The sequence below is a fragment of the Bombina bombina genome, chromosome 1 (assembly GCF_027579735.1).
Source record: "Bombina bombina isolate aBomBom1 chromosome 1, aBomBom1.pri, whole genome shotgun sequence".
Classification (NCBI taxonomy): domain Eukaryota; kingdom Metazoa; phylum Chordata; class Amphibia; order Anura; family Bombinatoridae; genus Bombina; species Bombina bombina.
The window spans coordinates 216,152,829-216,169,654 of record NC_069499.1 but is presented as its reverse complement, the minus strand read 5'-3'; the positions used below and the strand labels follow the sequence as shown (position 1 = coordinate 216,169,654).

Genomic DNA, 16,826 nt, shown 5'->3' with positions numbered 1-16,826 from the left:
TCCAGGAGGGTCTGGAGAAGGGTTTGTCAGCTAGTACTCTGAAAGGTCAGATTTCAGCGTTGTCTATTTTATTGCATAAGCGTTTAGCGTATGTGCCAGACATGCAATCCTTTTGTCAGGCCTTGGTTAGGATCAGGCCTGTATTTTAGTCCGTTACTCCTCCCTGGAGTCTTAACCTTATTCTTAGAGTTTTACAGCGGGCTCCGTTTGAACCTATGCATTCCTTAGATATTAAGATGTTATCTTAGAAGGTTTTGTTTCTTGTTGCTATTTCTTCTTTTCGGAGAGTTTCGGAACTTTCGGCTCTGCAGTTTGATTCTCTTTATCTTATTTTTCATTCTGATAAGGTGGTTCTACGTACTAAATTAGGTTTCCTACCTAAGGTTGTTTCAAACAAGAATATTAATCAGGAGATTGTGGTTCCTTCTTTGTGTCCTAATTCTTCTTCTCCAAAGGAGCGTTTGTTGCACAACCTAGATGTTGTGCATGCTTTGAAGTTTTATCTTCAGGCGACTAAGGACTTTCGTCAGTCTTCTGCTTTGTTTGTTTGTTTGTTTTTCTGGGAGTGCAAGGGTCCGAAAGCTACAGCTACTTCTCTTTCTCTTTGGCTAAGGAGTATTATTCGTTTGGCCTATGAGACTGCTGGACAGCAACCTCCTGACAGAATCACTTCTCATTCCACGAGGGCTGTTTCTTCTTCCTGGGCATTTAAAAATGAAGCTTCTGTGGAACAGATTTGCAAGGCTGCAACTTGGTCCTCTGCATACTTTTTCAAAGTTTTATAAATTTGATACTTTTGCCTCGTTTGAGGCTTCTTTTGGGAGAAAGGTTCTTCAGGCAGTGGTGCCTTCTGTTTAGGTCTACCTGTCTTGTCCCTCCCTTATCATCTGTGCACTCTAGCTTGGGTATTGATTCCCACTAGTAATTGATGATTCCGTGGACTCACCATATCTTAGGAAAGAAAACATAATTTATGCTTACCTGATAAATTTCTTTCTTTCTGGATATGGTGAGTCCACGGCCCACCCTTTATTTAAGACAGTTATTTTTTCTAAAATCTCAGGCACCTCTACACTTTTGTGTTATCTTTTTCCATTTTTCTTTCGACCGAATGATTGGGGATTATGGGTAAGGAAAGTGACATATATAGCCGCTTTGCTGTAGTGCTCTTTGCCTCCTCCTGCTGGCCAAGAGTGATATTCCCACTAGTAATTGATGGTTCCGTGGACTCACCATATCCGGAAATAAATAAATTTATCAGGTAAGCATAAATTGTGTTTTTTCTTAACTATTGTCTAAAATAAAGCTAATTTTCTATTAATTTATGGCACACACTCAAAAAAGTTTACAGCTAGTTACGAGTTTTGCATTATGAGTCAAATAGCATCGTTATGGCCCATAATGCTTCATTTTCCCTAACGCTGCTATTGCAAGTCTTGTCGGTATAGGTGTACCGCACACCTTTTAGCCAGTCACGCAACGTCAGTACCGCACTTTAAAAAGTCCTTTCTCTTGTTAAGTGTATCCAGTCCACAGATCATCCATTACTTGTGGGATATTCTCCTTCCCAACAGGAAGTTGCAAGAGGATCACCCACAGCAGAGCTGCTATATAGCTCCTCCCCTCACTGCCATACCCAGTCATTCTCTTGCAACTCTCAACAAAGATGGACGTAGTAAGAGGAGAGTGGTGTATTATAGTTAGTTTTTTAACTTCAATCAAAAGTTTGTTATTTTTAAATGGTACCGGAGTGTACTGTTTCATCTCAGGCAGCATTAGAAGAAGAATCTGCCTGTGATTTCTATGATCTTAGCAGAAGTAACTAAGATCCACTGCCGTTCTCACATATTCTGAGGAGTGAGGTAACTTCAGAGGGGGAATGGCGTGCAGGTTTTCCTGCAATAAGGTATGTGCAGTTAACATATTTCTAGGGATTGAATTTGCTAGAAAAATGCTGCTGATACCGGATTAATGTAAGTTAAGCCTAAATGCAGTGATTTAATAGCGACTGGTATCAGGCTTATTAACAGAGATACATACTCTTATAAAAGTGTAATATAAAACGTTTGCTGGAATGTTAATCGTTTTTATATATGTTTGGTGACAAAACTTATTGGGGCCTAGTTTTTTTCCACATGGCTGGCTTGATTTTTACCTAGAAACAGTTTCCTGAGGCTTTCCACTGTTGTAATATGAGTGGGAGGGGCCTAGCTAGAATTACAGACTGAGACACTCAGCTTCCTTCTGCATGATACAGGACATCTCTGAAGGGCTCAAAAGGCTTCAAAAGTCGTGTTTGAGGACGGTAACAACCACAGTAGACTGTGGCAGTTGTTGTGACTGTGTTTAAAAACGTTTTTGTCATTTATTTTTCCGTTTTTGGTATTAAGGGGTTAATCATCCATTTGCAAGTGGGTGCAATGCTCTGCTGACTTGTTACATAGACTGTAAAAATTTTGTTCGTGTAACTGCCTTTTTTCACTGTTATTTCAAATTTTGTCAAAATTTGTTTCTCTTAAAGGCACAGTAACGTTTTTTATATTGCTTGTTAACTTGCTTTAAAGTGTTTTCCAAGCTTGCTAGTCTCATTGCTAGTCTGTACAAACATGTCTGAAACAGAGTATACTTGTTCATTATGTTTAAAAGCCATGGTGGAGCCCCATAGGAGAATGTGTACTAAATGTATTGATTTCACCTTAAATAGTAAAGATCAGTCTTTATCTATAAAAGAATTGTCACCAGAGGGGTCTGTCGAGGGGGAAGTTATGCCGACTAACTCTCCCCACGTGTCGGACCCTTCGCCTCCCGCTCAAGGGACGCACGCTAATATGGCGCCAAGTACATCAGGGACGCCCATAGCGATTACTTTGCAGGACATGGCTGCAATCATGAATAATACCCTGTCAGAGGTATTATCCAGATTGCCTGAATTGAGAGGCAAGCGCGATAGCTCTGGGGTTAGACGAGATACAGAGCGCGTAGATGCTGTAAGAGCCATGTCTGATACTGCGTCACAATATGCAGAACCTGAGGACGGAGAGCTTCAGTCTGTGGGTGACTTCTCTGAATCGGGGAGACCTGATTCAGAGATTTCTAATTTTAAATTTAAGCTTGAGAACCTCCGTGTATTGCTTGGGGAGGTATTAGCTGCTCTGAATGACTGTGACACAATTGCAGTGCCAGAGAAATTGTGTAGGCTGGATAAATACTATGCAGTGCCGGTGAGTACTGATGTTTTTCCAATACCTAAAAGGCTTACAGAAATTATTAGTAAGGAGTGGGATAGGCCCGGTGTGCCCTTTTCCCCACCTCCTATATTTAGAAAAATGTTTCCAATAGATGCCACTACACGGGACTTATGGCAGACAGTCCCTAAGGTGGAGGGAGCAGTTTCTACTTTAGCAAAGCGTACCACTATCCCGGTTGAGGACAGTTGTGCTTTTTCAGATCCAATGGATAAAAAATTAGAGGGTTACCTTAATAAAATGTTTATTCAACAAGGTTTTATTTTACAGCCCCTTGCATGCATTGCGCCTGTCACTGCTGCGGCGGCATTCTGGTTTGAGGCCCTGGAAGAGGCCATCCATACAGCTCCATTGACTGAAATTGTTGACAAGCTTAGAACTCTTAAGCTAGCTAACTCATTTGTTTCTGATGCCATTGTTCATTTGACTAAACTAACGGCTAAGAATTCCGGATTCGCCATCCAGGCGCGTAGGGCACTATGGCTCAAATCCTGGTCAGCTGATGTGACTTCAAAGTCTAAATTACTCAACATTCCTTTCAAGGGGCAGACCTTATTCGGGCCTGGTTTGAAAGAAATTATTGCTGACATTACTGGAGGTAAGGGTCATACCCTTCCTCAGGACAGGACCAAATCAAAGGCCAAACAGTCTAATTTTCGTGCCTTTCGAAATTTCAAGGCAGGTGCAGCATCAACTTCGTCTGCTTCAAAACAAGAGGGAACTTTTGCTCAATCCAAGCAGGCCTGGAAACCTAACCAGTCCTGGAACAAGGGCAAGCAGGCCAGAAAGCCTGCTGCTGCCTCTAAGACAGCATGAAGGAACGGCCCCCTATCCGACAACGGATCTAGTAGGGGGCAGACTCTCTCTCTTCGCCCAGGCGTGGGCAAGAGATGTTCAGGATCCCTGGGCATTGGAGATCATATCTCAGGGATATCTTCTGGACTTCAAAGCTTCTCCACAAGGGAGATTTCACCTTTCAAGATTATCTGCAAACCAGATAAAGAAAGAGGCATTCCTCAGTTGCGTACAAGATCTCCTTGTAATGGGAGTGATCCATCCAGTTCCGCGGACGGAACAAGGACAGGGGTTTTATTCAAATCTGTTTGTGGTTCCCAAAAAAGAGGGAACCTTCAGACCAATTTTGGATTTAAAGATCCTAAACAAATTCCTCAGAGTTCCGTCATTCAAGATGTAAACTATTCGAACCATTTTATCCATGATCCAAGAGGGTCAGTACATGACCACAGTGGACTTAAAGGATGCCTAACTTCACATTCCGATTCACAAGAATCATCATCAGTTCCTGAGGTTTGCCTTTCTAGACAGGCATTACCAATTTGTAGCTCTTCCATTCGGGTTGGCTACAGCCCCAAGAATTTTTACAAAGGTTCTGGGCTCACTTCTGGCTGTCCTGAGACCGCGAGGCATAGCGGTGGCTCCTTACCTGGACGACATCCTGATACAGGCGTCAAGCTTTCAAATTGCCAAATCTCATACAGAGATAGTTCTGGCATTCCTGAGGTCGCATGGGTGGAAAGTGAACAAAGAAAAAGAGTTCTCTATCTCCTCTCACAAGGGTTTCCTTCCTAGGGACTCTAATAGATTCTATAGAAATGAAAATTTACCTGACGGAGTCCAGGTTATCAAAACTTCTAAATGCTTGCCGTGTTCTTCACTCCATTCCACGCCCCACGGTGGCTCAGTGCATGGAAATAATCGGCTTAATGGTTGCGGCGATGGACATAGTGCCATTTGCTCCCCTGCATCTCAGACCGCTGCAATTATGCATGCTCAGTCAGTGGAATGGGGATTACACAGATTTGTCCCCTCTACTAAATCTGGATCAGGAAACCAGAGATGCTCTTCTCTGGTGGTTATCTCGGGTACATCTGTCCAAGGGTATGACCTTTCGCAGACCAGTTTGGACAATTGTAACAACAGATGCCAGCCTTCTAGGTTGGGGTGCAGTCTGAAACTCCCTGAAGGCTCAGGGTTCATGGACTCAGGAGGAGAAACTCCTCCCAATAAATATTCTGGAGTTAAGAGCAATATTCAATGCTCTTCTAGCTTGGCCTCAGTTAGCAACACTGAGGTTCATCAGATTTCAGTCGGACAACATCACGACTGTGGCTTACATCAACCATCAAGGGGGAACCAGGAGTTCCCTAGCGATGTCAGAAGTCTCCAAGATAATTCGCTGGGCAGAGACTCACTCTTGCCACCTGTCAGCGATCCATATCCCATGTGTAGAAAAACTGGGAGGCGGATTTTCTAAGTCGTCAGACTTTTCATCCGGGGGAGTGGGAACTCCATCCGGAGGTGTTTGCTCAATTGATTCTCCGTTGGGGCAAACCAGAATTGGATCTCATGGCGTCTCGCCAGAACGCCAAGCTTCCTTGTAACGGATCCAGGTCCAGGGATCCAGAAGCGGCACTGATAGATGCTCTAGCAGCGCCTTGGTTCTTCAACCTGGCTTATGTGTTTCCACCGTTTCCTCTGCTCCCTCGGCTGATTGCCAAAATCAAACAGGAGAGAGCATCGGTGATATTGATAGCGCCTGCGTGGCCACGCAGGACCTGGTATGCAGACCTAGTGGACATGTCATCCTCTCCACCATGGACTCTGCCTCTGAGACAAGACCTTCTAATACAAGGTCCTTTGAATCATCCGAATCTACTTTCTCTGAGACTGACTGCATGGAGATTGAACGCTTGATCCTATCAAAGCGTGGCTTCTCCGAGTCAGTAATTGACACCTTAATACAGGCACGAAAGCCTGTCACCAGGAAAATTTACCACAAGATATGGCGTAAATATCTTCATTGGTGAGAATCCAAGAATTACTCATGGAGTAGGGTTAGGGTTCCTAGGATATTGTCCTTCCTCCAAGAGGGTTTGGACAAAGGATTATCAGCTAGTTCTTTAAAGGGACAGATTTCTGCTCTGTCTATTCTTTTACACAAGCGTCTGGCAGAAGTTCCAGACGTTCAGGCATTTTGTCAGGCTTTAGTTAGAATTAAGCCTGTGTTTAAACCTGTTGCTCCTCCATGGAGCTTAAACTTGGTTCTTAAAGTTCTTCAGGGGGTTCCGTTTGAACCCCTTCATTCTATTGATATCAAACTTCTATCATGGAAAGTTCTTTTTCTGATGGCTATTTCCTCGGCTCGATGAGTCTCGGAGTTATCTGCCTTACATTGTGATTCTCCTTATCTGATCTTTCATTCAGATAAAGTTGTTCTGCGTACAAAACCTGGGTTTTTACCTAAGGTGGTTTCTAACAAGAATATCAATCAAGAGATTGTTGTTCCATCATTATGTCCTAATCCTTCTTCAAAGAAGGAACGTCTTTTGCATAATCTAGACGTGGTCCGTGCCTTGAAGTTTTACTTACAGGCTACTAAAGATTTTCGTCAAACATCTAACCTGTTTGTTGTTTACTCTGGACAGAGGAGAGGTCAAAAGGCCTCGGCAACCTCTCTTTCTTTTTGACTTAGGAGTATAATCCGTTCAGCCTATGAGACTGCTGGACAGCAGCCTCCTGAAAGGATTACAGCTCATTCTACTAGAGCTGTGGCTTCCACCTGGGCCTTTAAAAATGAGGCCTCTGTTGAACAGATTTGCAAGGCTGCGAATTGGTCTTCGCTTCATACTTTTTCCAAATTTTACAAATTTGATACTTTTGCTTCTTCGGAGGCTGTTTTTGGGAGAAAGGTGCTACAGGCAGTGGTTCCTTCCGCTTAATCCTGCCTTGTCCCTCCCATCATCCGTGTACTTTAGCTTTGGTATTGGTATCCCACAAGTAATGGATGATCCGTGGACTGGATACACTTAACAAGAGAAAACATAATTTATGCTTACCTGATAAATTTATTTCTCTTGTAGTGTATCCAGTCCACGGCCCGCCCTGTCCTTTTCAGGCAGGTCTAAATTTTAATTAAACTACAGTCACCTCTGCACCCTATGGTTTCTCCTTTCTCGACTTGTTTCGGTCGAATGACTGGATATGGCAGTGAGGGGAGGAGCTATATAGCAGCTCTGGTGTGGGTGATCCTCTTGCAACTTCCTGTTGGGAAGGAGAATATCCCACAAGTAATGGATGATCCGTGGACTGGATACACTACAAGAGAAATAAATTTATCAGGTAAGCATAAATTATGTTTTTTCAATGGGTATCCCATAGCGCCGGTATTATGAGTTTGTCTGGGAGGCCAAAAAGTGAGAAGTACACTCTATAACCACAAGATCCGTACCGCCATCTAAAGTCAGTAGTTATGATTTTTATGCTACAAATCTGTAACCTGAAACTCATAACTAAAGTGTCATAAAGTACACTAAACACCCATAAACTACCTATTAACCCCGAAAACGAGGCCCTTCCGCATCACAAACACTATAATTTATAAACCCCCTAATCTGCCACTCCGGACATCGCCCCCACTATTAAAATGTATTAACCCCTAAACTGCCACCCTCCCGCATTGCAAACACTATTTAAATATTATTAACCCCTAATCTGCAGTCCGCCCACATCGCCGCTATAATAAACCTATTAACCCCTAAACTGAAAGCCCCCACAACAAAATATACTAAAATAAACTATTAACCCCTAAACCTAACGACCCCCTAGCTTTATATTAAAATTACAATTTCCCTATCTTAAATTAAATTAAAACTTACCTGTCAAATTAAATAAATTAATTTTAAACTAACAATTAAACTATTATAATTATTAAACTAAATACCAATTAAATTAAACTGAACTACACATTAAAAAAAAATCCTAAAACTACCAAAAAAAATTAAATAACTAAATTACAAAAAAAACACTAAATAACGAAAAATAAGAAACAAATTATCAAAAATAAAACAGAAATACACCTAATCTAAAAGCCCTATCAAAATAAAAAAGCCCACCAAAATAAAAATCCCTAGCCTACAATAAACTACCAATGGCCCTTAAAAGGGCCTTTTGTGGGGCATTGCCCCAAAGAAATCCGCTCTTTTACCTGTAAAAAAAAATACAAACACCCCCCCAACAGTAAAACCCACCACCCAACCAACCAACCAACCCCCCCCCCCCCCCAATAAAAAAAACTATCTAAAATAACCGAAGCTCCCCATTGCCCTTAAAAGGGCATTTAGCTCTTTTTACATGCCAGACCCTAATCTAAAAATAAAACCCACCAAAAAAAACCTTTAAATAAACACCCCGACGATCCACTTACAGTTATTGAAGTTCCACTTGAAGGATCCATCCAGCCAGCAAGAAGTCTTCATCCAGCGGCAAGAAGTCCATCTTCATCCATCTGGAGAAGTCCTCATCCAGTCGGCAAGAAGTCTTCTTCCAGACGGCATCTTCATCCATCCGGTGCGGAGCAGGTCCATCCTGAAGACATCCGGCATGGAGCATCCTCTTCATATGGTCGCCGCCGTAAAATGGAACTTCAATTCAAGTGACGTCATCCAATATAGCGTCCCTTGCATTTCTATTGGCTGAAAGATTTCAATCAGCCAATAGGATTAGAGCTGCTAAAATCCTATTGGCTGTTCCAATCAGCCAATAGGATTGAGCTCTCATCCTATCCTTTTTTATTAAGTTAGAGGGTTAGGTTTAGCGGTTAATGGATTTATTTAGTGGTAGTGATGTGGGAGGCCAGATGTTTAGGGGTTAATAACTTTAGTATAGTGGCGGCGACATCGGGAGCGGCAGATTAGGGGTTAATAACATTACTTAGGTGGCGGCGATGTTGGGGGCGGAAGATTAGGGGTTAATAACTGTAGGCAGGCGTCGGCGATGTTGGGGACAGCAGATTAGGGGTGTTTAGACATGGGGTTTATGTTAGGATGTTAGGTTTAAACATAACTTTTTATTTCCCCATAGACATCAATGGGGCACGTTACAGAACTTTTCTTTCCGTGATCGCAGGTGTTAGACTTTTTTTTGCCGACTCTCCCCATTGATGTCTATGGGGTAAACGTGCACGAGCACGTCAAAGTAGCGCTTGTATTTGGGTGAGGTATCGAGCTCAACACAACCATATCGCCCGCGCAAGCCTGCTTTTTTAAAACCTGTAATACCAGAGCTATAGGGAGGTGAAATAACACTGCTTTTGTGGCAGTCGTTAAAATCCCTATAGCGCTCAAAACTCGTAATCTAGCTGTTCGTATCTTAGATTATTATTGCTCTTAGGTTCATAGTGGCAACACGTGAAGCAGGAGATTTTTCCTTGATATTGATTTGTTAAAGGGACATTAAACACTACACAAATGCTAAGTAGAATGATGCACTCAAAGGAAAGATTAGTCTGAGAATAACATGTAGATGTATTTTTTAAAGTTTCATTAGTTATTTAAATAGTGACAAAATAAATCAGTGTGCATAAATATGCATATTTGTACCTTTCAATTAAAATGTATTCAGACCTTAAATGGTTAAATCTATTCTGATATTAGGATTCCTTACCCCCACCACTGCAAGCCCACTTGGAGGTACACTTTTTTCTAGCAGTGACATCTTCTTCACTCATTCAGTCTTCTCACAAGCCATACGACTAGTCACAACGTCACAAAAGGCATGGCTCTATGCTAGCTGTATGGCTTGCAAGAAGACTATATGAGCAGTGAAAATGTAACTGCTAGAAAAAGAAAATGTAGTTTAAAGTGGGCCGGCAGAAGTAGAGGTAAAGAATCCTAACATCGGAACAGATTTAACCATTTCAGGTCTGAATACATTTTAATTGAAAGGTACATATATACTATTTATGCAAACTGATTACATATGTATCAGTAAGTAACTTTATATTCACTTTAAGGGGGATTAACACGGATTCAGTTTTGGTAATAATTTATTTAAAATGTATTTAAACAGACATTCATTTCTAATCTCCATCTAAAATCTAAATATAATATTTCCTTCTAAGTACAGGGAGCGTCCACAGCTGCCTTCATTACTTTTGGGAATACAGAACCTGGCCACCAGGAGGAGGCAAAGATACCTCAGCCAAATTCTTAAATACCTCCGCCTCTTCCCTCATCTCCCAGTCATTCTTTGCCTTTTTGTCACAGGAGGTTGGCAGAGAAGTGTCGGAAGATTACGGAGTAGTCTCTTATAGAGGGTAGTACTCTTCTAGATGGGACTGGATTTTTAAGTATTCTTGTCAGCCTCTCAGTAAGGGCATTGATGAAAGTTAGAGTCCAGAGATGCAGGGAGAGTCTTTCTGCGAAACCATCTCGACTCATATTAACAGCTCCATAAGCAATCAGTGTTGACGAGTTTCGCTGCCTGCTTTTCTGCACTCAAGTCTATGTCAGAAGCGATGCTACCATCTGTCAAACTTGAAGGAATATGTTGCTGTTCCACGGCATAGATTCCGGTAAGATCGTTTCAATTTTAACATGCTTTAACGTTAGAAGACAGGGACGCCTTTATCTTTATGGAATCAAGGGTTAATATCTCCGGAGAAGGATTATTGAACAGTGTGGGCTTTAATCATGTTTATGTGATTTTGACTACTTTTGTGTAAGGACGTTTGGGTCTCATAGGCTTTTACGGAACGTACAGGTTATTTTCGAGCTGCGCAGTTTTATGAACTGGCTCAATTTTCTTAGCGGGACTGAATCCTGCACGTTGCACCACGTGACCGGGTGTGGTGACGTTTTTGTTTCCCATTTCCGTATTCCTGATCATTCAACTGCGGAGAAGATCCGTTTTTCTCTGCCTGTCTGGGTCATAGGAGGTTGTGAGTGCCCCAGACATTTGGGGGTGTAAGGTGCCAGTTATTTTTTGAGTTATGGAGGATTCTAATATGTTAAAGGGGGTTTTCCTCTGATTCAGATTTTGATACCTGTGTTTATTGTGAGGAGGCCCAGGTGACCCAGCCCTCTCAATTATGTTCCGTATGCCGCAATAGTGTGTTCTCATCTTCCCATGTTGGAACGTTAGAGACCAATGACCCATCTGCCTCTGAGGATTCGACATCCCGTGAGGTGCGTTCCCTAACATCTTCTGTTCCTACACAGGCGGTTGCCCTGCATACCGTTACTCTTCCTGAAGGAGGCCTTTTTCTACCAGAGGTTACTGCACGGTTTCGCATTGCCATTTCTCTGGCTTTAGCGCATTTGCATCTTCCTGCTACATGCAAGCGAAGACTTAATCTACGTAATCCTGCCCAGGGTCCGGCATGTAAGAGGACTTTGGTATCTGATCAGTCTTCTGGGGAAGAGGTGTCCTCTGAGGCTTCAGAGGTGCTACCTCTAGGGTCGGAGACCCCAGATGCTCCGACAGAGGTGAATTTGGCTTTTAAATTTAGAATGGCTCGCCTGCGTGTACTTCTTAGAGAAGTTTTGGCGACGTTGGAGGGTCCTATTTCTGATCTGTCAGCTGAATCTCAGTCTGCTGATTCAGATAGCGAGCTTGTTTAGACAACTGGAGGGATGGTGATCCTATTCCTTATTGTCTTTATATTGTTATTCTTTATTTTTGTATCAGATTCCCAGTTCAAAACTCTTGAGGAATTGTGTTGCATGACGGGCAGGCCCTGTCGGTTTCACTTTACCTTGGGCTACCTCTTGTGTACGCTTGCCTATTTTCTTTTCTGATCCAGTTAGAAGAGCTTCAACATAATCTCATGAGATCCTTAGGAAGACTTTTCGCTCTTGGATTCTGGTATTAGCGATTTTTATGTCGCGATTGATGGAATTTTCCAGTGGAAGTTCTATATAATAATAAAAAAAATAAAAATAGAAGAAGGTTGTCTCTGGTCGAGGTGTTGTTCCCTCGATATGTCCGAGACTATATTTAAGCTTCGGAGCTTTTATGTTTTCTGTTTATTATTCTCAGTTTTCTGGCCCTGCTAGAAATTTAGAATTTTCTGTTTGATCCTTGAACAGACATGTCGTATCCTTCATATCGGGCTGGTCCTGGTTGGTTATAGTTCCTCTGTTCTTTTGCGGTTTGTACAGATATGTTGTATCCTATCTAGCAGGCTGGTCCTGTTTGGGTACTAGTTAATGCTCTTCCTTCTTCTCTCAAGAGGTTTTTTTTGGGTCCAGAGGAAGCCTTTCTATCATGGAGGTCAGGCTGGTCCTGGTTGGGCGTTTGATATTGGATCGTATGCAGTCCAAGAGGCCTACGAGTTAATTCCCTGCTTTGCAATGCTGTGCCTTAAAGTTTGAATTCTGCGGTGGCAGTTCTTAGTTAGGAACCAAGTTTCGCCTCTTTTGAGGAGGGGAGGATGGGGACTTTTTGGAGTCCTTTTCCCGGTTCATTTTCACAGGGGTGTAATTCCCCCTCTATTGGTGCTCCATAGGGGTTCTCTTTGGCTTGCTATGTTCTCTGTGTAGAGCTTGTTTCTTCCTTTTGAGGGTCGATATACGGTTCCCCCTTCCCTTCTCAGGGGGATGGATATTTTCCTACCATCATGTTGGAGAAATCCGGGTCTTAGGGACCGTTTTATTTCGTAACCTTGTTCTGATCCTAGCCTTCTAGGATCTAGGTTGTTTTTTTTCTATACAGTATCCTGTTTCCTTTGGGTTCTCGTCCTTTTCAGTTGGTTTTGGAATGGAGTTCCTTGGGGTAAGCTCCTTTGGTCCGGTGAATAGCTTACCCACCCAACAACCAGAGGCTTGGCATTTTGAACCCAACTGCAGCTGATTTATGCTCCTGGGTGGTTTTTGTTTTGTTTGATTCAGACAGTAAGTCTCCTAGGCCTTTGGAGGTAAAATGCTCTATAGGCTTGCCCTGCTGTTTTTTGTCAGTCCTCGTTGGTACTGTGGGTGGGGGATTTTCGGCTTGGCATGTTGCTATCTATTCCAGATTTCTGAGATTCTGGTTAGGCTGCACCGGTCACCTGTCTGCAGTATATCTTTCCGGGAAATACCTTTGGTCTACTGCAGCATTTTGCCTTCTCTTCTATGGATGTGGGAAAGTGTCTCTTGGATATCCTTCTGTTTTTTCTTGAAGTCTTGGGTCACTCTTTCTACGCGGAGGACCTGGTCTTCTGAGTTTCCAGTTGGGTTTTTCTGAAGTAGATCCTTTTGCTGACTCTGAGAGTTCAGCAGGGGGTTGAGGGTCTCTCCTTCGTTGTGTCCTTTGGTGGGATCTGATCTAGGTTCTCTGGGCGTTCGTGCCTATCCTAGTCTTATCCTTAGAGGGATCGTGGTCAGGGATTCTTACGTAGATCTCTGGATCCTTCGGTGCTGGGGAAGTTTATTCTTCCTTGTTCCCTTCGACTATATCACATCTCTGGGTTGATTCAGTCTGTCAAGGGTGGGCATCAGGGTTCCTGATGGTCCTTTTTTGTGCTACGACTCGTTTTCGTGGTTGGTCAGGGTTTTCGCCCTTGGTATTTGATGTATCATGAAAAGGGGTTCTCGGATGGGTGTCCGTCCTTTCCTCAGCTTGTAGCTGCTCCTTCGTTTCACTTTTTGGGTTGACGGCCTTCCCTTCCTGGTTTGATGTGGGGGGTGTTGGTTCTCTATGATTTCATTTTTCTTCTTGAGGTTCTCTCTGAGCCTTCCAGGGTGTCCTGGAGAAAGGGTGATTAGCCAGTTCTTTATAGGACAGCTAGTTCTTAGCCTGAGGGTTAATAACAGACGTGTGGTTGCGGGTGGGGATATGTGGGCTCCTAAACAGACCTAGTTACCTGTTTATTTTCCTTTCTGAGTTCATGAACCTTGTTGTTCATTTCTTTTTGCAATGACGCGGCCAGCGGTCAGGCAATTGTGTTCTCTTTTTATGTCCGTCAGGGTTTTCGACTTCTTGTCTAGGATTGCATCTGTTCTTTGTATCGATGCAGCATATGGTCCTTGAACTTGTCTATTCCTTGACCTGTTCTGTTTAGCCATCTGTAGTAGCCTGGTGGTTAGCTTACCTGTCTGGCATGCGGTAGGTCCGCAGTTTGAAACCAGCTGCAGCTCCTCGCACCTTGCTTGTGTGTTCGCAAGTTTCTGGAATATCTCTCCAGATTCTAGTATCTTTTGCAGTCGAGTAATCCGCATTCCTGGGTCTTCTTTCTAAGGAGACTTTTTCTTCGGATTCTGCAAAGGGCTTCTCTCGCCCTTTTATCTGGGATCGTCTTTCAAGGTCCTCTCAGTCTCTTTAGCATATTAATTGTTCTGTGTTCTTCCTATGGAAGGGTACGGTGTTGGGAGTTTTGATTGTTCCCCTTGTTGTGTTCAGGGTGGAGTATTTCTTCACCTGACCTCATAGTCAGCGGGACTCTCGTCTCCTCAGAGCTTTGTGTGCTCTTTTTGGGATCAGTGATTTGTGTGGTCTCTGATGTGTGCTCTTACAGTACTAATTGTTGGGCAGTTCATTGGTCCTGCTCCTTTTAGGGCTTTTTTGCTGCTGTTGAAGCAGTTTTCCGGAGTTTGGAATTTTTTTCAGGCTGTGGTGCCCGCATATGGGCCGCCTTCTTGTTACCCCCCGTTAGCATTCAGTGCCCTTTATAGCTTGGGTATTGTTTTCCTACAAGTAATGAATGCAGCTGTGGACTCCTCCTGTATTTAGAACGAAAACAAAAATTATGACTTACCAGATAATGTCCTTTCCTTCGATACAGGAAGAGTCCACAGCTCCCGCCCGTACTCTCCGGAGGACGGCCCTAAATTTATATTGTTTTTCTTCTGGCACCTTTTTCACCCTGATATTTCTCCTACTGTTCCTTGTTCCCTCGGCAGAATGACTGGGGGATGAGGGAAGTGGGGAAGGTATTTAAGCCTTTTCCTAGGGTGTCTTTGCCTCCTCCTGGTGGTCAGGTTCTGTATTCCCAAAAGTAATGAATGCAGCTGTGGACTCTCCCTGTATCGAAGGAAAGGAAATTATCTGGTAAGTCATAATTTTTTTTATTTACAACTAAACTAGCTACCCTCTTGTATTACAAATATTTTTTCTCATATCATGATTGTTAATACAAAACTTATAATCCACCTTAGGAAAGCAGATGATGAGAGAGAGAAGGCGAGGGGAAGGAAAACACTAGTTCATAGAAAAGTAGATGACCGTAAAAGCCAAAGCTTAAAACAGCAAAATAAATAATGTGTCTTGCAATGATGTTATATTTCCAATAATGAAACATCTTATTTGTTGTTACATTTTGAATTGAATGGCTTTAAACGTGTTTAATCCTTTAAAATTGTGATTTTAGAGCTTAAAACAATAGATACTGTATTTTTATATTAGTGAAGCACTGAGATGATCCCCAGGTTGAATATTATTTGTCACGTGTTTTCTCACTTTTGATAAAGGCTGACTGTGCAAAGTTGTGCCATAATTATAAATTCTATTTGAGAAGGCATCAAATGGTAGAAAAGACCTGCAGTGAAAATCAAGCTCTTCATTGAGCATTAAACACACATCAGGGTATTTTGAATAACCCTGTTGTATGGGGCAAGTGCTATGCAGTTATTTCAGGAGATTGTTGATACATATTTAATGGTTCATTTTTGTCATTAAAGGGACATTTATCTGCTGAGTACAACTACAGTAGAATGCTTACTACTCGCCATGCTATTGTTTTTCCTCCTGTGCCTGCAGCCGTCTTCGAAGTTGTTCTCTTATTTTAACCCCTTACAAGTATTTGTTAGTGAAGCTCTGCATCTTCACACTGGGTGCTGCCATTTTGGAGCTTACATTTATTATCTAACTTTTATAGTGTGCAGAAAATTGTAAAATGTAACACTTCCACTCTCTATTATGTGAGCTAAATTGAAGTCCAAGATACAGCTGTTAAAAAGCCAGAATTGTTAAAGTGTGCTGCTTCTGTAACAGGATGCTACAAGATGGCGGCGCCCAGTATAAAATACAGAGCCTTAGCAGCTTGATTCTGTAATGAGTTAAAATAAGATAATGGCTCTAAAGAAAGCTAGTATGAAATGCAATTGTATGGTCAGTAGTAACCATGCTACTATAGTTGTACTCGGCAGTTAAAATCGCAGGTTAGCTTTTACACCATTAATAGGGTCCAATGGCTTTTGTCTGTAAACTTTAAAGGTTCATGTAGGGTGGTTGTCTTTTTGATCACATACTAATTGTTACATTTGATCTGAAATAGGTGTCAACAAAGACTGGACTCGACCCAGCGGGTGTTTGGCATGCATGGGGCATGGCCTGCCTTAAATCACACAATTTACCTGGAGCCAGAGAGAAATTCAGCAGGTGTCTGAAAGCCCCATTGGACCTGAACCAAAAGAATATAGGGTCAAAGCTTCTAGAAGATGTTGTTAAGCACCTGGAGTCTGCTGCTAAACCTATTCTATTAGTGGTAAGCAGGTTTGAATTAACCCCATAAAATACTGCCAAGGAAATATCACCTGTTAAAAAGGAAGATATTTTACCTCAAAATGTATTCAGCTAACAATAGTAAGTGCTCTGTGAACACTTATCCTTCAGCTACTGTAAGCTGAATGTTGGGTGGGGGAAACAGCCAATCAGCTTAATCAGTGCTGATGTCACACTTTGCTTTACTGTGATCTCATGAGATTTAACTGAAATTTTGCGAGATTTCATAGTAAACTTCCTTAAAGTGAATGTAAATTTTGATGCTAAAGTGCCCGGTTTTTAAAAATTCGATTAAAAACTGGG

The 16,826-nt window shown here is 42.3% G+C and overlaps 1 protein-coding gene across 1 annotated transcript in view; it reads left to right on the top strand.

The window, feature by feature from the left end:
* The window catches only part of ZFYVE26 (zinc finger FYVE-type containing 26), a gene marked incomplete at its 3' end in the record, with an annotated part of 634,764 nt that overhangs the window by 503,728 nt on the left and 114,210 nt on the right, over positions 1–16,826 (top strand). The window contains 1 exon segment of the mRNA XM_053697844.1: positions 16,297–16,506. Coding sequence (XP_053553819.1) covers positions 16,297–16,506 — 210 coding nt within the window.